General features: G+C 44.6%; 2 protein-coding genes across 2 annotated transcripts; both read left to right on the top strand.

Annotated features, from left to right (window-relative positions):
* Positions 1-2407: 2407 nt before the first annotated feature.
* On the top strand, positions 2408-12918 carry LOC148141189 (uncharacterized). Its single transcript, XM_087978008.1, has 9 exons — positions 2408-2509; positions 3427-3573; positions 4194-4319; positions 4561-4692; positions 6058-6146; positions 10268-10322; positions 11686-11832; positions 12396-12518; positions 12772-12918. Exons 1-9 carry the CDS (start codon positions 2408-2410, stop codon positions 12916-12918), a joined length of 1068 nt encoding a protein of 355 aa, XP_087834134.1.
* A 5543-nt stretch (positions 12919-18461) lies between these two features.
* Positions 18462-21228, top strand: LOC122546129 (ferritin heavy chain, oocyte isoform-like). Its single transcript, XM_043684947.2, has 4 exons — positions 18462-18563; positions 20026-20172; positions 20694-20819; positions 21082-21228. Exons 1-4 carry the CDS (start codon positions 18462-18464, stop codon positions 21226-21228), a joined length of 522 nt encoding a protein of 173 aa, XP_043540882.2.
* The last annotated feature ends 3611 nt before the right edge of the window (positions 21229-24839 follow it).

The following is a 24839-nucleotide window of genomic DNA, read 5'->3' as shown; positions in this document are numbered from 1 at the left end:
CTTCGGTCCAACCCGTCCAGGCAGACCAGATATCCCAACCCAATCTAGTTCCACCTGCCAGCACCTGGCCCATATCCCTCCAAACCCTTCCTATTCATATACCCATCCAAATACCTCTTAAATGTTGCAATTGTAACAGCCTCCACCACATCCTCTGGCAGCTCCTTCCATACACGTACCACCTCTGTGTGAAGAAGTTGCCCCTTAGGTTGCTTTTATATCTTTCCCCTCTCACCCTACACCTATGCCCTCTAGTTCTGCACTCCCTGACCCCAGGGGAAAGACTTTGTCTATTTATCCTATCCATGTCCCTCATAATTTTTAAAATGATGAAGGGTAATATCAGGGTAGATAGATTTAAGTTTTTTTCCAAGGGTGAAGGATTCAATAACGAGAGGTCATGCTTTCAAGGTAAGAGGTGAAAGGTTTAAGGGGGATAAATGCAGCAAGTACTTTATACAGAGGATGGTGGGTGTCTGGAACGCGTTGCCAGCAGAGGCGGTAGAGGCAGGCACAGTAGACTCATTTAAGATGCGTCTGGACAGATGCACAATTAGGTGGGGATCAGAGGAATACATATGCTTAGGAACCAGGCAACAGGTTTAGACAATAGATTTGGATCGGCTCAGGCTTGGAGGGCCTGTTCCTGGGCTGCAAATTTTCCTTTTTCTATTTGTTATTTTGAATCCTTCTGGATGGAGGTTCTTTGTAAAATTGTCAAATTCTGGTTCAACCACATCTGGAGTGCTCAGTTCAGGCAGAGATGGTGCAGCCCAGAATTTCAGAATGAACTCAGAGATAAAGAGCTGGTTAAATGACATCAACAGTTTGCCCACAATCCTCAGGGTACAAGGTTAAGGAAAGAGTGCAATTGAAATTTTAATGAGGATGAATGGATTTGACAGAGAAGATACAGGGGAACTGTTTCTTCACAATTGGTCAAATAGAACAGAGGATGTGGAATGGAATCATAGTCTTCAAATTAGAACTGAACATTCTGGGATAACGTTAGGAATGGATGCTTCACAGGAAGGATAGTGGATGCGCGCGCACACAGGCACAAACACAAAAATACAGCTCACAGCACAGACACGGTCCTTGACAGAAGGTAGGTACAGCTCAAGTGGCAAGGAAATGCTGACTGGGGATCTTCCTCCTGCTGTAGCCTTTACCCACCCCTGCAGATAGCACACAAATACCTTCTGCCTGGATGGATGGCCGTTGAGGACTTGTTTTGCATTGCACTTTATCGGGATCCTCCCCTCCGACCTTACCGTCCTGGGTGGCCCTGCCAGGAGGTGGAAACCTCTTGAGGTATCACTCTCAGAATCAACGGGACACTCGAGGCTCTCCATCACAGCGAGGTGCCAATCCACAGAAAGGTCAGTCAGGAGACAGAGGCAGGGAAACGCTGTTCAGATGCAGATCATCCACAGCGTTTTTGGTCCATTGGGCCTGCAACAGCTCTGGTTGTTTCTTATGAACCTGTCCAGAGATGTTATCAGACACCTCTGGAGCAGGTAGGGTCTTGTACAGAGACCTCCTGGCCCAGACAAAAGGACACTACCCCTGTGCCACAAGACTCTTACTAAACAGGTTATTGAAACATAGAATGAGAGAAAATAAAAGGAATGGGAGTTGGCCATTCAGGCCTGCTCCACCATTCCCTGTGATTGAAGCCGGTCATCTAACTCAGTACCATCTCCCACTCCATCCCCATAAACTTTGATCCCTTTAGCCCTAAGAGTTGTACCTAACTCCTTCTTAAAAACATTCAATGTTTTCGTCTCAATGGTTTCTGTGGCAAAGAATCCCACAGCCTCCCCACTCTCTGAGTGAAGACCTTTCTCCTCATCTCAGTCCTAAACAGTTTACCCCGTGTCACGAGACTGTGACCCCCCCGCCATTGAGAACAGCGTTCCAGTCTCTGCCCCATCTGCTCCTGTTACAATTGCCTTGTCCTAGCGCCTATCTCCCATTTCCAACACAAAAGGCTGAGAAACTGACTCCCCTTCTTCATTGAGCCCCTCTTTCAGTTGTCACAACAAACTTTATTTTAAAAGAAAACTTGAAAACCTTTCCTAATCCAAACCTATTTCTTTCAAAAGGACACAAACTCACAGTGACCTGATTGAGATTCTGCTGAGTGACCTCCTGCTGTTCCAATCACTGAATAATCATCCAGACCTGACTCTAATCTACACCTCTGGTCAGCTCTGGTTAACACATCCCCACTCTCTCATTGGGGCCTATGTTCATGGGGGATTCCTGATTGGCTGTCAGGAATTGTCAATCATCATTGGTGATACCTCTCCCTGGATGTTCCCTGGGGGATAAATACAAGAGCTGAGGGGAGTGAGGCTCAGGTCTGGAGTTGTCTGGGTGATAGCGAGCAGGAATAGTGAAGATGGCCTCCCAAGTGTGTCAGAACTACCACAAGGACTGTGAGGATGCTGTTAACAAGCAGATCAACCTGGAGCTCTATTCCTCCTATGTTTACCTCTCCATGGTGAGGCTTGTGGGCTTGAAGGTTCTCTTTTAAAGTTAAGACTGTGATGTAACTATATGGAATATCTAGGAATTTCCTTGCTCATATGTCTGAGCAAATTGTATGTTGAGACTGTTGTCCTTGTCCTGTTCCCTGGACACACTTGACCCTGAAACCCTGTTTAGGATGCCCTTAAATTATAACCTCCCTTTGGGTGAGGGTCCCCAGTTTATTGTAACTCTGCGCAGTGTAACCACTGGCAATTATCACCTGCCTCTGCAGTCAGGAGGGTGTTTTAAATCTCTTTAGCTAGTTATGACTCATCTTTTTTTGAAAAATGTTCTTTAAACCAAATGTATTAATTTTAAAAGTTGGCCTAATAAAGCTATTTCTGTTGAAGTAAGTTTCATAACTAACTTTGAATGAGGAAAGTGGTTAAATGGCACACTTTCACATTTTGAAATGTGAATGATTTACAAAATAGCACAGTCAAAATTCTGTGCAGAGTGGATACTTATTCAGATGGGTGAGCTTGGTAATGAGATAGCTGACTGAGACTTCACATGTTAATCAATATGTTCATGTCCTGAGTTTCAGTTGGTGAATGACCTCACCAGCTTCCAGCATTGAGCATGAATGTTTCTCAACTGCAGTGCAGGGATGTCTAATGGCTGTCCTCAACTGGGACCTTCACAGTACTGTGCCACACTAGCACACTGCCTCCTTAAGATACAGGCCAGGGGTTGCAGTTGGTTTTTTGATCTTCAGTTCTGGGAGATCAAAATGTCTATTATTTGGGACAAAATTCACAGTTGACTTTCTGCTTTTGTCACTACCTTCAATTAATTGGAAGAGAATTGAAATGGTGGGATGAGTCACTTTCTGATTGAACCATGGATGAGATTGAGATTTGCTTCCCACTTTATCTCCACTTGCAGTCCTCTTACTTTGACCGGGATGATGTTGCCCTGCGTCACTTTGCTGAGTTCTTCAAGGAGCAGTCCCATGAGGAACGGGAACACGCTGAGAAACTGATGGCATTCCAGAATAAACGTGGAGGCCGAGTCCTCCTGCAGGATATCAAGGTTGGCTTCTGTAAACTTTGAAGGTTTATTTTGTGTGAACTCAAATTCACTGGTATCACGCAACCTGTTTATTGTCTCAAGATTGAATAAATTGCTCACCAAAACCATGCATTGAATTTTAAAACACTAGTTAACACTTGTGAAACAGCAATAGGTAATTGGGATGATCCAGAATACTGGATGGCGAGCAACATTCCCATGGAAGAATGATCAACTATATAACCTCAGATGTCAATTCCAACACCCCTAGTAATCTGAGGTAAGAATGAGAGAATCCATAGCGGTGGAAGGTAGCAGCATCTCCTTTCTGTATCTCCAAGATGTTTCTAATGGGCTCGTCAAAAGGAACGACAGGGATAGAACAGGACAGCAAGGAATGACCACCATTGGTGCATATTTTTAGATACATTTGATTATAGTATCTTAAAACAGTTTTACAGTAGGATCTTCTAAAATGTCTTCAGCTCAAGGAACAGTGAAAACTAAAGGAGTCAGTAAAACAATTGGCCGAAAATCCAACTCTTGCAATGTTTGTTGGAATAATGAACTGATCTGATGTAGCCTGAGATCCACCTGTCTGAGATGAGCTGGTTTTTCTCTCCTGACTTCCCTTGCTCCAGAAGCCAGAGCTGGATGAGTGGGGCAATGGTCTGGAGGCAATGCAGAGAGCTCTGCAGATGGAGAAGGATGTGAACCAGAGTCTGCTGGATCTGCACAAACTCTCCTCTGACCACACGGACCCTCATGTGAGTTTCTCTTTTTTCTCTCCAAACATTTGTAAGGAAATCTGTTTACTCCCTGGGGGGGACAATTCCAATTCTAATTTACCTGCCTCCTGCCGGCTGAAATCCAGAAACATTTCAGAAGGCATCCCTGATTGTGGTGAGGGAGGGGTACAATGTGGTGGTGATTGTAATGTCTGTAATGGGATGTCTCACTCAGGTGCATGGTTTGTTCCTTGAGGCTAATCTTTGTCTCCTCTTCCAGCTGTGTGACTTCCTGGAGAGGCACTACTTGGATGAGCAAGTGAAGATGATCAAGAAGCTGGGAGATCACATCACCAACCTGAAGAGACTGGGAGCCCCTGAGAATGGCCTGGGAGAGTACCTGTTTGACAGGCTCACCCTGAGCTGAGTGGGATTCAACAACTCCATTTGTTGGTCATGGTGACTTCATTCCAGTGGATGATTTTGGTTGTGCTCTGCACAAAATTAAAATAGTGTTCACCATGGAACTGAGTACTGTGTAACTACTTAGTTTCATTGGGTTCTTGAGGTTTTGATGTTTAACATCTGATCATTAAATTCTTTTCTCTCAACCTTGTTTCAATGCTTGTCCCAATAATTTGTTCAATTTTATTTAGCAATGTAGAGGGACTTTTTGGACTAAGTGAGCAATTCTCATAATTGGAAATTCCACAACAGCTTAAGCTTTTTGGCTTTTAAGGAATCACCTACTGCCTGTGCTCACTGGAACATGCAACAGCCAATAGTTTGAAATCTAAATGTTTGACAACTGGTTTACTGAGCAATTCTTTCAACTTTTTAAAACTGAAGCAAAAAAAAACTGGTTGCTGCAAATCAGGAAGAAGACCTGCTGGGACAACTTGGGTTTGGCAGTATCTGTGGTGTGAAATCCGTTGAGAACAGTTGTTAGACCTGAAATATTAACTAGTTCTTGCAATAGATACTGTTTAGACCTGTTTTCCAGCACTTTGGTTTGATGGTTAAATCAGAATCTAAACACTCATCTAAAATTACTCCTTTTTACAACAATATAAAGGTTGAATATCTTGCTTGAAGGTACACTACATTTGACTGTTCTTGGATAAGCAATACTTGATTGCTGTATGCTGGCTTCCCAAGCTGGCTTCCATGTTCCAGGCTGGAGAATGAAGATTCTGCTTTTGATTGGCATCAGTGTCTCTAATCTAATTGGCTAATAACTATCCTCTACGTGAAGAAATGCAACAGTGCCTACCTTTAACCCACATAGGACAAACATAGCAATTCTCTCTTTTTTTTTTTTTACTGCTCTTGCAATCCAGGGGTGTCAAATACTGAAGGCAGCTGGTGCAAAGAAAGGTATACAGGAAAGCCACACACACAGACCAAGTCCTGAACTATGAAAGCAACCACCCCAACACACACAAAAGAAGTTGCATCAAGACACTGTTCAAAAGGGCCACAACACACTGCAGTACACCTGAACTGCAAAAAGAGGAAGAAGAACACCTATACAATGTATTTGCCAAAAACGGATACCCGCGCAATTTCATCAACAGATGCTTAAGGGAAAGACAACGGAACGAGGATATAGAACATAGAACAATACAGCACAGAACAGGCCCTTCGGCCCACGATGTTGTGCCGAACTTCTAACCTAGATTAAGTACCCATCCATGTACCTATCCAAATGCTGCTTAAAGATCGCCAATGATTCCGACTCTACCACTCCCACGGGCAGCGCATTCCATGCCCCCACCACTCTCTGGGTAAAGAACCCACCCCTGACATCTCCCCTATACCTTCCACCCTTCACCTTAAATTTATGTCCCCTTGTAACACTCTGTTGTACCCGGGGAAAAAGTTTCTGACTGTCTACTCTATCTATTCCTCTGATCATCTTATAAACCTCTATCAAGTCACCCCTCATCCTTCGCCGTTCCAACGAGAAAAGGCCGAGAACTCTCAACCTATCCTCATACGACTTCCTCTCCATTCCAGGCAACATCCTGGTAAATCTTCTCTGCACCCTCTCCAAAGCTTCCACATCTTTCCTAAAGTGAGGCGACCAGAACTGCACACAGTACTCCAACTGTGGCCTAACCAAAGTCCTGTACAGCTGCAACATCACTTCACGACTCTTGAATTCAATCCCTCTGCTAATGAACGATAATACTCCATAGGCCTTTTTACAAACTCTATCCACCTGAGTGGCAACCTTCAAAGATCTATGTACATAGACCCCAAGATCCCTCTGTTCCTCCACCTGACTAAGAACCCTACCATTAACCCTGTATTCCGCATTCTTATTTGTTCTTCCAAAATGGACAACCTCACACTTGGCAGGGTTGAACTCCATCTGCCACTCCTCAGCCCAGCTCTGCATCATATCTAAGTCCCTCTGCAGCCGACAACAGCCCTCCTCACTGTCCACAACTCCACCTATCTTCGTATCATCTGCAAATTTACTGACCCACCCTTCGACTCCCTCATCTAAGTCATTAATAAAAATTACAAACAGCAGAGGACCCAGAACTGATCCCTGCGGAACTCCACTTGTAACTGGGCTCCAGGCTGAATATTTACCATCTACCACCACTCTCTGCCTTCGACCGGTTAGCCAGTTTTCTATCCAATTGGCCAAATTTCCCTCTATCCTACGCTACAACCCAAAGGACTAGCCACACTACCATACGTCAAGAGCATTTCCGAACTGACAGCCAGACTACTGCGACCACTAGGACTCATAACAGCACACAAATCAACAGCCACACTCAGACAACTCACCAGGACAAAGGACCCGATACCCAGCATAAGCAAAACCAATGTAGTGTAAAAAATCCCATGCAAGGACTGCACAAAACACTACATAGGACAAACAGGAAGACAGCTAACAATCTCCTCCATGAACACCAACGAGCCACGAAACAAAATGACACGACTAGCTATCCTTAGTAGCCACACATGCAGAGGACAAGCAACATGAGTTTGACTGGGACAACACTACTACTATAGGCCAATCCAAACAGAGAACAGCCAGAGAATTCCTAGAGGCTTGGCACTCATCGACAGATTCAATCAATAAGCACATTGAGCTGGACTCTATATACTGACCACTGCAACGGACAGCTGGAACTGACAACCGGAAGCGGCAGATTCAAACCACTACAAATGCCGGAGGAAAGATCACAGAAGCACTTCACAGGAGGCTCCCAAGCACTGAGGATGTCACCTAGACAGGGGACGAAACGTCTGCAACACAAATTCCCAGCTCGGCGAACAGAACCACAACAACGAGCACCCAAGGTACAAATCTTCACACAAACTTTGAGGTGCAAAGAAAGCTATAGGACCCGAGTAGCATTTGCAGGAGTTTGTTCCAATTTTTTTTCCTTTAATTTACATGAAATTAGCTCTCCTTTGATTATACTCTGCATGGAGTGTGGAGTCACATGTAGATCATTGTGGCATTGACATATTTCTTGGAAAATCTGTCAGGGGACTAGTACTGATCAGGTGGGTCATATTCACAGCCCATGATAGAATCAGGGGGTCACTAAATAACTCGGTTATGACTGCTCAATTATCATAAGGCTACGCTGTTCATTTTTCTCAGATTGAACGGAGATAAATGGGGCAGGTGCTTGTCTTTGGGGCTGGGGAGACAGTGTTTCCCATTTAAAATGGTATTCTGTAAATGTCCACTACAAATGTAAGCTTTGGTGTTTTACACTTCAACACTATTGGGAGTGAAAATGCATAATGTGCTTTAAATTTGCACGCACTGCTAGGTCAAATGTTCTCTTCCAATCTCCCAGTGTGCAAACTGAGAGTGTCCATTTTGCAGGCTTGACCAGGCTCTGTGTTGATATTAGAACTGATGCTCCAAGTGATAAGGCTATCTATGGATTTGGTTATGTTCATCAGTTCTCAGGGGGTGGTGGTTCCCTGTGTGCATTTTGATTTTGTGCTTGAATGTTCTAATTTGGAGGATGGATGTTATCAGCTTCAGTTTCTGAAAAGCCAAAGCAGCCACTTTAATGATTTCAGTGACAGGGAATTTCATCATCATTGATGGGGAATTGGCTTGGGAGAGGGGCTGTCAGTCTTTATAACGGGGAGTGTACAAACAACACCCTCCAGTTGACACCCTCCAGTTCAAAGCACCCCACTTCATTGGCACAATAGCCACCAACATTCATTCCTTCCACCCACTGACACTTAACAACTGCAAGGTGTACCATCTACCAAATGCTGTAGGAATTTGCCAACATGTTCCAAACCCATGACCACTCCCATCTAGAAGGAAGAGGGCAAAGATACATGGCACCTCCACCCTTGCACGTTTGTCTCTGAGCCACTCACCTTTTTGACTCAGGAAATATATCGCTGTTCTTCCCCTGTTGCTGAGTCAAAATCCTGGATTCCCTACCTAACACGATTGTGGGTCCACCTCTACCCCATGGCCAACAGCAGCAATTCAAGAACATAAATCACCACCACCACCTTGACAAGGGTAATTAAGGATGGGCAATAAATGCTGACCTAGCATTTTAATTTTGTTTCTTTCAAAGATGTAAAAAGGAGGGCCCTGTACAGACTGCTGCTGCACACCGTCCACCTCTTCTCCCTCATCCACGTCCGGACACGCCTTGGCGTGCCCATTTGCCACCGGACGGTGGGGATCCCCAGTGGAGGGCTCTCTACGCGGGAGTCCTCCCCCTTTCTCTCGGCGATCTGGGGTGGAGGGTGCCGCACGCAGCAGTCCCCTGCAACCGCAGATTGCGGTGGTTCACGGACTCCCAGCCCAACTGCTTGTTCTGTGGCGCTGTGGAGTCCATGGACCATGTACATATTGGGTGTGGGCGTTTGGACTCCCTTTTTGATTTTCTTAAAAACCTCCTCCTCTGCTTTTGGCTGCACTTCAGTCCCACGCTCCTGATCTTCGGGCACCCGGTACGGAGGAGGGAGGGCAGGTCTGAAGACCTCCTCGTGGGTCTGCTCCTGGGCCTGGCCAAACTGGCCATCAACAGGTCGAGGCAGCGGGCCGTGGAGGGGGTCGTTAGGGCCGACTGCCTGCCCCTCTTCCGCGGCTACGTTAGGCCCCGGTGTTCTTGGAGAAGGAGCACGCGGTGTCGACCAACACCCTGGAGTTGTTCAGGGAGAGGTGGGCGCCGCAGGGAGTGGAGTGCATCATTTCTCCCTCCAACTCTATTTTGATTTAGTCCCTACCCTCCCCTTCACTGTTTTGATCACACAGCACTGCCCTTTGATGTGAAGGGCAGTGTTTGTCACTGGCCACCCAGGTGTTTTCCTATCTTCCTGGTGGTGGAATTTGAATAAAGATTCGTGCACTTTGTGTCTTTCACTGTGTCTCACACCTGCACACACACACCATGGGTGGTGAGGAAAAAAATAATAAGCACTACCGCACTTAGGTGGTAGTGTGGCGGTTAAATAAAAAAAAACAAAACAGGTGTGCTTGCCCTTTGATGTGAAGGGCAGTGTTTGTCACTGGCCACTTGAGTGTTTGCGCAAGAAAAATATAATAGATAGAGGGGAACTGTTTATTCTCAATGGGTCAACTAGAACTGAGGATGTGGAATAGGATTAGAATCTTCACATTAGAACTAAACTGTCCAGGATAATGTTCAGAATGGCTTCTTCACAGGAAGGATAGTGAATGCACACACATATACACAAGCACACAAAAATACAGCTCACAACACAGACACGGTGCTTCACAGAAGGTAGAGCCAGCTCAAGTGGCAAGGAAATGTCGATTTGTGATCTCCCTCCTGCTGTAGCCTTTACCCACCCTCGTGGTTAGCAGACAAATATCTTCTGCCTGGATGGATGACCGTTGAGGATTTGATTTCCATTGCACTTTACCGGGATCCTCCTCTCTGACCTTACCGTCCTGGGTGGTCCTGCCAGGAGGTGGAAACCTCTTGATGTATCGCTCTTAGAATCAACGGGACACTCGAGGCTCTCCATCACAGCGAGGTGACAATCCACAGAAAGGTCAGTCAGGAGACAGAGGCAGGGAAACGCTGTTCAGATGCAGATCATCCACAGAATCACAGAATTGTTATGGCACAGGAGGAGGCCATTCGGTCTATAGTTTTATTGTAACTCTGCACAGTGTAACCACTGGCAATTACCCTCCTAGCTGCAGAGGCAGGTGTTGTCTTAATTCTCTTTAGTTATCGTCTGTCCAGGACATTGGTTTGGCCACTGTTTGAATTTTGTTCAATGCTAGTCTCCCTCCTATTGGAAAGATGTTGTGAAACCTTTGAAAGGGTTCAGAAAAGATTTACAAGGATGTTGCCTGGGTTGGAGGATTTGAGCTATTGGGAGAGGCTGAACAGGCTGGGGCTGCTTTTCCCTGGAGTATTGGAGGCTGAGGGGTGACCTCAGAGGTTGATAAAATCATGAGGCATGGATAGGATAGACAAACCCACTTCACTGTTGTATGGAAGTCCAGAACTAGAGGGCATAGGTTTAGGGTGACAGGGAAAAGATATAAGAGACCTAAGGGGCAACTCTTCCACTCCAGGGTAGTATGTGTATGGAATGAGCTGCCAGAGGAAGTGGTGGAGGCTAGTACAATGGCAACATTGAACAGCCATCTGGATGGTATATGAATAGGAAGGGTTTGGAGGCATACGGGCAGGTGGGACTAGATTGGGTTAGGATATCTGGATGGCATAATGAGTTGGACCAAAGTGTTTACGTGCTGTACACCTGACTCCATGACAAATCTTTTTCAAAAAACTTTCTCTCAACCAAATGTATTGAATTTAAAAGCTACCCAAATAATGAAGCTGCTGTCTTTTGTTGATGAAGTGAGCTTACTTAATGTGAGGAAAAAGTGGTTAAATGGCACTTTTTTCACTTGAAATGTGAATGATCTAAAAATAGCACAGTCCAGATTATGTGCAGAGTAGATAGTAGGACAGTGGTTATTCAGGTGGGAGGTTGGTAATTAAGTAGCTGACTGAGATTTCTGCCTATTCATCATGTTCATGTCCTGTTTCAGTTGGTCAATGATCTCTCTAGTATCCAGCACTGAGCAAGAATGTTTCTAACCTGCAGTGCAGGGATGTCTAATGGTTGTCTCCAATAAAGACCTTCTCAGTACTCTGCCACACTAGCACACTGCCTCCCTAAGATACAGGCCAGGAGTTGCAGTTGGGTTTTTTTTCAGATTCTCATTTCTGGGAGGTCAAAATGTCTGCTATTCAGATCATAATCAACAGATGACATTCTGCTTTTGTCACTCACTTCAATTAATTGGAAGGGAATTGAAATGGTGGATGGGTCACTTTCTGATTGTGCCAAGGATGAGAGTAATGCTTTCTTCCCACTTTATCTCCACTTGCAGTCCTCTTACTTTGACCGGGATGATGTTGCCCTGCGTCACTTTGCTGAGTTCTTCAAGGAACAGTCCCATGAGGAACGGGAACACGCTGAGAAACTGATGGAATTCCAGAATAAACGTGGAGGCCGGGTCCTCCTGCAGGATGTCCAGGTTGGCTTCTGTAAACTTTAAAGGTTTCAGTGTTTTTGTGTGAACTCCAATTGACTGGTATCAGTCAATCTGTTGAGCCTCAAGACTGAATAAATGCTATATGAATTGGAGATTGTATTGGTGAGCAATGCACTGAATTGGGGACTATTTTGCACTTGTGAAACAGCAACAGGCAATTGGGATGATCCAGAATACTGGATGGAGAGAATCCTTCTCATGTAACAATGATAAACCTATATAACCTCAGCTATCAATCCCAATGCCCCTCAGTGGTAAGAATGAGAGAATCGACAGGGGTGGAAGGTAGCAGCATCTCCAAGATGTTTCTACTGGGCTGGTCAAAAGGAATAGAACAGTAAAGCAAGGAATTACATTAGGATTATATCTTAAAATGTGCTTTCACGGTATGGTATGCTTCTAAAATTTAAGCTCTGGGAACAGTGAAATCTAAAGGAGTCAGTAAAATCTAACTCTTTGGAATAATGAACTGATCAGATGTAGCCTGTGATCCACCTGTCTGAGATGAGCTGGTTTTTCTCTCCTGACTTCCCTCCCTCCAAAAGCCAGAGCAGGATGAGTGGGGCAATGGTCTGGAGGCAATGCAGAGAGCTCTGCAGATGGAGAAGGATGTGAACCAGAGTCTGCTGGATCTGCACAAACTCTCCTCTGGCCACACTGACCCTCATGTGAGTTTTCCATTTTTTTTTCTGTCAACATTTGACAGGAAATGATCTTTGTTTGGGGGAAGTGGGGGGTAGAATTCCAATTATCATCGACCTGCCTCCTGCAGGCTGAAATCATAAGCTTTTCAACAAGCATCCCAGAATGCACCTCTCCCTCACCACAAGGTGGTGGAGATTTCCCACATCTGTATTGGGACATCACCTTTTTCAGGTGCATGGTTTGTTCCTTGAGGCTAATCTTTGTCTCCTCTTCCAGCTGTGTGACTTCCTGGAGAGGCACTACTTGGATGAGCAAGTGAAGATGATCAAGAAGCTGGGAGATCACATCACCAACCTGAAGAGACTGGGAGCCCCTGAGAATGGCCTGGGAGAGTACCTGTTTGACAGGCTCACCCTGAGCTGATTGGGATTCAAGAACTCCATTGGTTGGACATGGTGACTTCATTCTAGTGGATGACTTTGGTTGTGCTTTGCACAAAATTAAAATAGTGTTCACCATGGAACTGGGTATTTTGTGTAGTTTCTTTAGTTTAATTTGGTTCTTGGGTCTTTGACATTGAACATCTGATCACTTAAATCCTTTTTCTCTCAACCTTGTTTCGATGATTATCCCAGTAATTTGCTCAGTGTTTTTATTCTGGTCTGTGGAGAGACTTTTGCAATAAGTGAGCAACTCTCATAATTGGAAAGCAGTTGTGGAATTGAAGGTTTTTTGGCTTGTAAGCAGTGCTCACTATCTGCCTGTGCTCACTGGAATAAGTTTGCAGCAATAGTATCTAGTCAATAGTTACAAGTCTGAATGATTTACACAACTGGTGTACTCCTGAGCAATGCTTAGAGGCTTTTGAAAATTGAAGCAAAAAACATTTGGCTGCTGGAAATCAGGAAGAAACACAGTTCGGAAAACTTTGGGTTTAGCAGCATCTGTGGAGTGAAGTCAGTTCAGTCACTGGACCTGAAATATTAATTACTCGTGTAACTGATTATTGTCACTCTAGTATTTTCCAGCAATTAGTTTTAATGCTTAGATTCTGATTTAGTGGAATATCTACAATGACCCCCTTACAAGAACATAAGTTGAATATCTTGCTCAAAGGTAAACTACCGTTTTGTTCTTGGATAGGTGATACTTGATTGCTATATGGTGGTTTCCAAGTTCCAGGCTGGAGAATGAAGATTCTGCTTTTGATTGGCATCAGTGTCTCTAGTCTAATTGGCTAATAACTATCCTCTACCTGAGGAAATGCAACAGTGCCTACCTTCTCCCGTGTGAGACAATTGTAACAATTCCTTTCTTGACAGCGCTGGATTGCTAGAGCAGTAAATACTGAGGGTAGCTGGTGCAAAGAAAGCTATAGGACCCAAGTAGCATTTGCAGTAATTTGTTCCAAATGGTTTTTCCTTTTTAATTTACATGAAATCAGCTCTCTAATATATAGGCTGCGCTGAGTGTGGAGTCTTAGTTCAAGGGAAATCGAATGGGTGATGAATGCTGCTCTTGCGTGGGATGCTCAGTCCACAATAAGTAGGGCACAAAGTAACTTGGTCAATGACTGCTCAGCCATCTTAAGGCTGTACTGTTCATCTTTCTCAGCTTGAAGTGAGATTAATGGGGCAGGTGCTTGTCTGTGGAGGGGAAGAAAAGACATTTCCCATCTAAAATGTTATTCTCAGACATCAGTACAACACAAATGTCAGCTTTGATACTTACCACCTTTTGTTTTCCATAATTTTGGGATTGAAAATGCACATGTGCTTTGAGTTTGCACACATGGAGGTCAAATGTTCTTTTCCAATCTTCCCAGTGTGCAAATTCGGATAGTCCATTTTACAGGCTTGACTAGGCTCTAAAGGTTGATATTGGACGTGCTGCTCCAAGTGACAAGGCTATTTATGGATTTGGTTATGTTCAGAGGTGGTGTTTCCCAGCCTGCAGCTTGAGTTGTGCTGCTCCTTTTAATTTGGAGGATGGACATTATCAGCGTCAGTTTGTGAAAAGCCAAAGCTGCCACCTTAGTGCTGTCATTGACATGATCACTGGGGAGAGATATTGAATGTGGGTGGGGAATTGGCTTGGGCAGGGGGTATCAAAGTCAGGATAATGGGGAGTGTGCCAACAACATTCAAGGATCTTGACACCCTCCAGTTCAAAGCAGCCCACTTGATTGGCACAATAGCTACCAACATTCATTCCTTCCATCCACTGACACTTGGCCACTGCAAGGTGTACCATCTACCAAATGCTGTAGGAATTCACTAAAGCTCCTCAGACAACATGTTCCAAACCCATGACCACTCCCAACATGTTCCAAACCCATGACCACTCCCCTCTCAAAGGACAAGGGCAGAAATACATGGCAACTCCACCCCTTGCAAGTTCCCCTTCGTGCCACTCACCGTTGACACTTAGCACTATGTCACCGTTCTTTCCCCTGTTGCTGAGTCAAAATCCTGGATTCCCTCCCAAACAGGATTGTGGGTCTACCTCCACCAAATAGACAACAGCAGTAATTCAAGAAAGCAAATCATCACCACCACCACCTTGACAAGGGTAGTTAAGGTTAGATGATCTACAGTATAGAAACAGGCCCTTCAGCCCAACACGTCCACACCGACCCTCTGAAGAGTAACCCAACCCTCCTCTGACTAATGCACCTAACAACTATGGACAAGTTAGCATAGCCAATTCAGCTGGCCTGCACGTTTTTGTAATGTGGGAGGAAACCCACGCAGACAGTCACCCAAGGCTGGAATCGAACCTGGGATCCTGGCGCTGTAAGGCAGCAGTGCTAGTCACTGTGCCCTGGGCAATAAATGCTGACCCAGCCATCAGCACCCTCATTGTGTGAGCGAATTAAAAATTAGCAAGATCTGATTACTTTTCCCAAGGAGAGGCACTGGGAAACAGCTTTTCATGAGATTTATCAATCTTCTAGATGAAGGAATGAAGGGCCATCAATAAAATGATGACTCTATATTAGGTTGCACATTACCATGAGAGCAGAATGTTGCAAAGTTTAATGGAATGGGCAAGACTGGCAGATACAGGACACTGAGGGGAAGTATAAGGTTATCCACTTCTGACCAAGAAAGACAATGCACAGTGTTTTGTAAATGGTGACATCTTCTGCTGTGTCATCAAAACGAATGATCAAAATGAAATTATTCAGACAAGTGGACAGAAATGGAGTGAACAGATGTAAAAACACAAAGCAAAGGAACTAATTTAATTTTAGTCCCTGATCTCAAAGAGGTTCTTTGTTCTTTTATAAGAGCTGGCATGTCATATTAAAATTGTACACCACATTGGTTCAGCCACATTTAGAATACTGTGTACAGTTCTGATCGCCACATTACCGAAAGGATGTGGACACTTTGGAGAGGGTGCAGAGAAGGTTTACGAGGAAGTTGCCTGGTATAGAAGGTGCTAGCTATGAAGAGAGGTTGAGTAGAGTCATAGAGATGTACAGCATGGAAACAGACCCTTCGGTCCAACCCGTCCAGGCAGACCAGATATCCCACCCCAATCTATCCCACCTGCCAGCACCTGGCCCATATCCCTCCAAACCCTTCCTATTCATATAACCAACCAAATACCTCTTAAAATGTTGCAATTGTACCAGCCTCCACCACATCCTCTGGCAGCTCATTCCATACATGTACCACCCTCTGTGTGAAAAAGCTGCCCCTTAGGTTGCTTTTATATCTTTCCCCTCTCACCCTAAACCTATGCCCTCTAGTTCTGCACTCCCAGACTCCAGGGAAAAGACTTTGTCTATTTATCCTATCCATGCCCCTCAATTTTTAAAATGATGAAGGGTAATATCAGGGTAGATAGAGATAAGTTTTTTTCCCGAGGGTGAAGGATTCAATAACGAGAGGTCACGCTTTCAAGGTGAGAGGTGAAAGGTTTAAGGGGGATAAATGCAGCAAGTACTTTATACAGAGGATGGTGGGTGTCTGGAACGCGTTGCCAGCAGAGGCGGTAGAGGCAGACACAGTAGACTCATTTAAGATGCGTCTGGACAGATGCACAATTAGGTGGGGATGAGAGGAATACAGATGCTTAGGAACAAGGCAACAGGTTTAGACAGTAGATTTGGATCGGCTCAGGCTTGGAGGGCCTGTTCCTGGGCTGCAAATTTTCTTTGTTCTCTTTGATATTTTGAATCCTTCTGGATGGAGGTTCTTTGTAAAAGTGTCAAATTCTGGTTCAACCGCATCTGGAGTGCTCAGTTCAGGGAGAGATGGTGCAGCCCTGAATTTCTGAATGAACTCAGAGATAAAGAGCTGGTTAAATGACATCAACAGTTTGCCCACAATCCTCAGGGTACAAGGTTAACAAAGGAGTGCAATTGAAATTTTAATGAGGATGAATGGATTTGACAGAGAAGATACAGGGGAATTGTTTCTTCACAATTGGTCAAATAGAACTGAGGATGTGGAATGGGATCATAGTCTTCAAGTTAGAACTGAACATTCTGGGATAACGTTAGGAATGGATGCTTCACAGGAAGGATAGTGGATGCACGCGCACACACAGGCACAAACACAAAAATACAGCTCACAGCACAGACACGGTCCTTGACAGAAGGTAGGTACAGCTCAAGTGGCAAGGAAATGCTGACTGGGGATCTCCCTCCTGCTGTAGCCTTTCCCCAGCCCTGCAGATAGCACACAAATACCTTCTGCCTGGATGGATGGCCGTTGAGGACTTGTTTTGCATCGCATTTTATCGGGATCCTCCCCTCCGACCTTACCGTCCTGGGTGGCCCTGCCAGGAGGTGGAAACCTCTTGAGGTATCGCTCTCAGAATCAACGGGACACTCGAGGCTCTCCATCACAGCGAGGTGACAATCCACAGAAAGGTCAGTCAGGAGACAGAGGCAGGGAAACGCTGTTCAGATGCAGATCATCCACAGAATCACAGAATTGTTATGGCACAGGAGGAGGCCATTCGGTCCATTGGGCCTGCAACAGCTCTGGTTGTTTCCTAATGAACCTGTCTAGAGATGTTATCAGACACCTCTGGAGCAGGTAGGGTCTTGTACAGAGACCTCCTGGCCCAAACAAAGGGACACTCCCCTGTGCCACAAGACTCTTACCAAACAGATTATTGAAACATAGAATGAGAGAAATAAAAGGAATGGGAGTCGGCCATTCAGCCCTTCAGCCCTGCTCCACTATTCCATGTGATTGAAGCTGATCATCTAACTCAGTACCATCTCCCACTCCATCCCCATAAACTTTGATCCCTTCAGCCCTAAGAGCTGTACCTAACTCCTTCTTAAAAACATTCAATGTTTTCGTCTCAATGGTTTCTGAGGCAAAGAATCCCACAGCCTCCCCACTCTCTGAGTGAAGACCTTTCTCCTCATCTCAGTCCTAAACAGTTTACCCCGTGTCACGAGACTGTGACCCCTCTGATTCTGGACTCCCCGCCATTGAGAACAGCGTTCCAGTCTCTGCCCCATCTGCTCCTGTTACAATCGCCTTGTCCTAGCGCCAATCTCCCATTTCCAACACAAAAGGCTGAGAAACTGACTCCCCTTCTTCATTGAGCCCCTCTTGCAGTTGGTCACAACAACCTTTATTTTAAAAGAAAACTTGAAAACCTTTCCTAATCCAAACCTATTTCTTTTAAAAGGACACAAACTCACAGTGACCTGATTGAGATTCTGCTGAGTGACCTCCTGCTGTTCCAATCACAGAATAATCATCCAGACCTGATTCTAATCTACACCTCTGGTCAGCTCTGGTTAACACATCCCCTCTCTCTCATTGGGGCCTATGTTCATGGGGGATTCCTGATTGGCTGTCAGGAATTGTCAATCATCATTGGTGATACCTCTCCCTGGATGTTCCCTGGGGGATAAATACAAGAACTTATGGGTGAGAGGTTCAGGTCTGGAGTTGTCTGGGTGATAGTGAGCAGGAAGAGTGAAGATGGCCTCCCAAGTGTGTCAGAACTACCACAAGGACTGTGAGGATGCTGTTAACAAACAGATCAACCTGGAGTTCTATTCCTCCTATGTTTACCTCTCCATGGTGAGGCTTGTGGTCTTGACAGTTCTATTTTAAAGTTATGACTGTGATATAACTGTCTGGAGCATCTTGGAATTTCCTTGATCATATGCTTGAGCAAACTCAATATATTGAGATTGTTGGGTTTTTTTCCTGGATGCACTTAACCCTGAAACCCTGTTGTAATTTTAGAATGCTCCTAAATTATAACTGGCCTTTGAGTGAGGGTCCCTAGTTTTATTGTAACTCTGCACAGTGTAACCACTGGCAATTACCCTCCTGGCTGCAGAGGCTGGTGTTGTCTTAATTCTCTTTAGTTATAGTCTGTTCAGGACATTGGTTTGGCCACTGTTTCAATTTTGTTCAATGCTAGTCTCCCTCCTATTGGAAAGATGTTGTGAAACTTTGAAAGGGTTCAGAAAAGATTTACAAGGATGTTGCCTGGGTTGGAGGATTTGAGCTATTGGGAGAGGCTGAACAGGCTGGGGCTGTTTTTCCTGGAGTGTTGGAGGCTGAGGGGTGACCTCAGAGGTTGATAAAATCATGTGAGGCATGGATAGGATAGACAAACCCACTTCACTGTTGTATAGAAGTCCAGAACTAGAGGGCATAGGTTTAGGGTGACAGGGAAAAGATATGAGACCTAAGGGGCAACTCTTCCACTCCAGGGTAGTATGTGTATGGAATGAGCTGCCAGAAGAAGTGGTGGAGGCTAGTACAATGGCAACATTTAACAGCCATCTGGATGGTATATGAATAGGAAGGGTTTGGAGGCATATGGGCAGGTGGGACTAGATTGGGTTAGGATATCTAGATGGCATAATGAGTTGGACTGGAGTGTTTACGTGCTGTACATCTGACTCCATGACAAGTCTTTTTCAAAAAACTTTCTCTCAACCAAATGTATTGAATTTAAAGCTACCCAAATAATGAAGCTGCTGTCTTTTGTTGAAGTGAGCTTACTTAATGTGAGAGTGGTTAAATGGCACTTTTTTTCACTTGAAATGTGAATGATCTAAAAATAGCACAGTGCAGATTCTCTGCAGAGTAGATAGTAGGACAGTGGTTATTCAGGTGGGAGGTTGGTAATTAAGTAGCTGACTGAGATTTCTGCCTATTCATCATGTTCATGTCCTGTTTCAGTTGGTCAATGTTCTCTCTAGTATCCAGCACTGAGCAAGAATGTTTCTAACCTGCAGTGCAGGGATGTCTAATGGTTGTCTCCAATAAAGACCTTCTCGGTACTCTGCCACACTAGCACACTGCCTCCCTAAGATACAGGCCAGGGGTTGCAGTTCACTTTTTTTTTCCAGATCCTCACTTCTGGGAGGTCAAAATGTCTGCTATTCAGATCATAATCAACAGATGACATTCTGCTTTTGTCACTCCAATTAATTGGAAGGGAATTGAAATGGTGGATGGGTCACTTTCTGATTGTGCCAAGGATGAAAGTAATGCTTGCTTCCCACTTTATCTCCACTTGCAGTCCTCTTACTTTGACCGGGATGATGTTGCCCTGCGTCACTTTGCTGAGTTCTTCAAGGAGCAGTCCCATGAGGAACGGGAACACGCTGAGAAACTGATGGAATTCCAGAATAAACGTGGAGGCAGAGTCCTCCTACAGGATGTCAAGGTTGGCTTCTGTAAACTTTGAAGGTTTTAGTGTTTTTGTGTGAACTCCAATTGACTGGTATCTGTCAATCTGAGCCTCAAGACTGAATAAATGCTATATGAATTGGAGATAGTATTGATGAGCAACAGGCAATTGGGATGATCCAGAATACTGGATGGAGAGAATCCTTCTCATGTAACAATGGTAAACCTATATAACCTCAGCTATCAATCCCAATGCCCCTCAGTGGTAAGAATGAGAATCGCAAGGGGAGGAAGGTTGCAGCATTTCCAAGATGTTTCTATTGGGCTGGTCAAAAGGATCGAAACGGATAGAACAGTAAAGCAAGGAATTACATTAGGATTATATCTTAAAATGTGCTTTCACGGTTTAGTATGCTTCTAAAATTTAAGCTCTGGGAACAGTGAAATCTAAAGGAGTCAGTAAAATCTAATGCTTTGGAATAATGGACTGATCAGATGTAGCCTGTGATCCACCTATCTGAGATGAGCTGGTTTTCTCTCCGACTTTCCTTCCTCCAGAAGCCAGAGCAGGATGAGTGGGGCAATGGTCTGGAGGCAATGCAGAGAGCTCTGCAGATGGAGAAGGATGTGAACCAGAGTCTGCTGGATCTGCACAAACTCTCCTCTGGCCACACTGACCCTCATGTGAGTTTTCCATTTTTTCTCTAAACATTTGACAGGAAATGATCTTTGTTTACTCCTTGGTTTGGGGGAAGTGGGGGGTAGAATTCCAATTATCATCGACCTGCCTCCTCCAGGCTGAAATCATAAGCTTTTCAACAAGCATCCCAGAATGCACCTCTCCCTCACCACAAGGTGGTGGAGATTTCCCACATCTGTATTGGGACATCAACTTTTTCAGGTGCATGGTTTGTTCCTTCAGGCTAATCTTTGTCTCCTCTTCCAGCTGTGTGACTTCCTGGAGAGGCACTACTTGGATGAGCAAGTGAAGATGATCAAGAAGCTGGGAGATCACATCACCAACCTGAAGAGACTGGGAGCCCCTGAGAATGGCCTGGGAGAGTACCTGTTTGACAGACTCACCCTGAGCTGAGTGGGATTCAAGAATTCCATTTGTTGGTCATGGTGACTTCATTCTAGTGGATGACTTTGGTTGTGCTCTGCACAAAATTAAAATAGTGTTCACCATGGAACTGTGACTATTTAGTTTCATTTGGTTCTTGGGTTTTTGATATTGAACATCTGATAATTTAAATCCTTTTCTCTCAACCTTGTTTCGATGATTATCCCAGTAATTTGCTCAGTTTTTATTCTGGTCTGTGGAGAGACTTTTGGAATAAGTGAGCAACTCTCATAATTGGAAAGCAGTTGTGGAATTGAAGGTTTTTTGGCTTGTAAGCAGTGCTCACTATCTATCTGCCTGTGCTCACTAGAACAAGTTTGCAGCAATAGACTCTAGTCAATAGTTACAAGTCTGAATGATTTACACAACTGGTGTACTCCTGAGCAATGCTTAGAGGCTTTTGAAAATTGAAGCAAAAAACATATTTGGCTGCTGGAAATCAGGAAGAAACACAGTTTGGAAAACTTTGGGTTTAGCAGCATCTGTGGAGTGAAGTCAGTTCAGTCACTGGACCTGAAATATTAATTACTCGTGTAACTGATTATTGTCACTCTAGTATTTTCCAGCAATTAGTTTTAATGCTTAGATTCTGATTTAGTGGAATATCTACAATGACCCCCTTACAAGAACATAAGTTGAATATCTTGCTCAAAGGTAAACTACCGTTTTGTTCTTGGATAGGTGATACTTGATTGCTATATGGTGGTTTCCAAGTTCCAGGCTGGAGAATGAAGATTCTGCTTTTGATTGGCATCAGTGTCTCTAGTCTAATTGGCTAATAACTATCCTCTAACTGAGGAAATGCAACAGTGCCTACCTTCTCCCGTGTGAGACAATTGTAACAATTCCTTTTTTGACAGCGCTGGATTGCTAGAGCAGTAAATACTGAGGGTAGCTGGTGCAAAGAAAGCTATAGGACCCAAGTAGCATTTGCAGTAATTTGTTCCAAATGGTTTTTCCTTTTTAATTTACATGAAATCAGCTCTCTAATGTATAGGCTGTGCTGAGTGTGGAGTCTTAGTTCAAGGGAAATCTAATGGGTGATGAATGCTGCTCTTGCTTGGGATGCTCTGCCCACAATAAGTAGGGCACAGAAACTTGGTCAATGACTGCTCAGCCATCTTAAGGCTGTACTGTTCATCTTTCTCAGCTTGAACTGAGATTAATGGGGCAGGTGCTTGTCTGTGGAGGGGAAGAAAAGACATTTCCCATCTAAAATGTTATTCTGAGACATCAGTACAACACAAATGTCAGCTTTGATACTTACCACCTTTTTTTCCCATAATTTTGTGATTGAAAATGCACATGTGCTTTGAATTTGCACACAGTGAGGTCAAATGTTCTTGTCCAATCTTCCCAGTGTGCAAATTCAGATAGTCCATTTTACAGGCTTGACTAGGCTCTAAAGGTTGATATTGGACGTGCTGCTCCAAGTGACAAGGCTATTTATGGATTTGGTTATGTTCAGAGGTGGTGTTTCCCAGCCTGCAGCTTGAGTTGTGATGCTCCTTTTTAATTTGGAGGATGGACATTATCAGTGTCAGTTTGTGAAAAGCCAAAGCTGACACCTTCGTGCTGTCAGTGACATGATCACAGGGGGAGAGATGTTGAATGTGAGTGGGGAATTGGCTTGGGGAGGGGGTGTCAAACTCAGGATATTGGGGAGTGTGCCAACAACATTCAAGGATCTTGACACCCTCCAGTTCAAAGCAGCCCATTTCATTGGCACAATAGCTACCAACATTCATTCCTTCCATCCACTGACACTTGGCCACTGCAAGGTGTACCATCTACCAAATGCTGTAGGAATTCACCAAAGCTCCTCAGACAACATGTTCCAAACCCATGACCACTCCCATCTAGAAGGACAAGGGCAGAAATACATGGCAACTCCACCCCTTGCAAGTTCCCCTTCGTGCCACTCACCGTTGACACTTAGCACTATGTCACCGTTCTTTCCCCTGTTGCTGAGTCAAAATCCTGGATTCCCTCCCAAACAGGATTGTGGGTCTACCTCCACCAAATAGACAACAGCAGTAATTCAAGAAAGCAAATCATCACCACCACCACCTTGACAAGGGTAGTTAAGATTAGATGATCTACAGTATAGAAACAGGCCCTTCGGCCCAACATGTCCACGCTGACCCTCTGAAGAGTAACCCACCCTCCTCTGACTAATGCCCCTAACAACTATGGACAAGTTAGCATAGCCAATTCAGCTGGCCTGCACGTTTTTGTAAAGTGGGAGGAAACCCACGCAGACAGTCACCCAAGGCTGGAATCGAACCTGGGATCCTGGCGCTGTGAGGCAGCAGTGCTAGTCACTGTGCCCTGGGCAATAAATGCTGGCCCAGCCACCAGCACCCTCATTGTGTGAGCGAATTAAAAATTAGCAAGATCTGATTACTTTTCCCAAGGAGAGGCACTGGGAAACAGCTTTTCATGAGATTTATCAATGTTCTGAATGAAGGGCCATCAATAAAATGATGACTCTACATCAGGTGACACATTGCAACATTCTGCTCTCATGGTAAAGTTTAATGGAATGGGTAAATCTGGCAGATACAGGACACTAAGGGGAAGTATAAAGAGATCCACTTCTGACCAAGAAAGACAATACAGTTTTGTAAATGGTGACATCTTCTGCTGTGTCATCAAAACTAATGATCAAAATGAAATTATTCAGACAAGTGGACAGAAATGGAGTGAACAGATGTAAAAACACAAAGCAAAGGAACTAATTTAATTTTAGTCCCTGATCTGAGGTTCTTTGTTCTTTTATAAGAGCTGGCATGTCATGTTAAAATTGTACACCACATTGGTTCAGCCACATTTAGAATACCGTGTACAGTTCTGGTCGCCACATTACCGAAAGGATGTGGATGCTTTGGAGAGGGTGCAGAGAAGGTTTACGAGGAAGTTGCCTGGTATGGAAGGTGCTAGCTATGAAGAGAGGTTGAGTAGAGTCATAGAGATGTACAGCATGGAAACAGACCCTTCGGTCCAACCCGTCCAGGCAGACCAGATATCCCACCCCAATCTATCCCACCTGCCAGCACCTGGCCCATATCCCTCCAAACCCTTCCTATTCATATACCCATCCAAATACCTCTTAAAATGTTGCAATTGTACCAGCCTCCACCACATCCTCTGGCAGCTCATTCCATACATGTACCACCCTCTGTGTGGAAAAAGCTGCCCCTTAGGTTGCTTTTATAATCTTTCCCCTCTCACCCTAAACCTATGCCCTCTAGTTCTGCACTCCCAGACTCCAGGGAAAAGACTTTGTCTATTTATCCTATCTATGCCCCTCAATTTTTAAAAATTATGAAGGGTAATATCAGGGTAGATAGAGAGAAGTTTTTTTCCCCGAGGGTGAAGGATTCAATAACGAGAGGTCACGCTTTCAAGGTGAGAGGTGAAAGGTTTAAGGGGGATAAATGCAGCAAGTACTTTATACAGAGGGTGGTGGGTGTCTGGAACGCGTTGCCAGTAGAGGCAGACACAGTAGACTCATTTAAGATGCGTCTGGACAGATGCACAATTAGGTGGGGATGAGAGGAATATAGATGCTTAGGAAC

This window comes from Chiloscyllium plagiosum, unplaced genomic scaffold (genome assembly GCF_037043375.1).
Source record: "Chiloscyllium plagiosum isolate Xiang-an unplaced genomic scaffold, Cpla_swu_hap1 HiC_scaffold_33, whole genome shotgun sequence".
NCBI lineage: Eukaryota > Metazoa > Chordata > Chondrichthyes > Orectolobiformes > Hemiscylliidae > Chiloscyllium > Chiloscyllium plagiosum.
The sequence above is the reverse complement of the archived record's forward strand: the minus strand, read 5'-3'. Positions and strand labels throughout refer to the sequence as shown.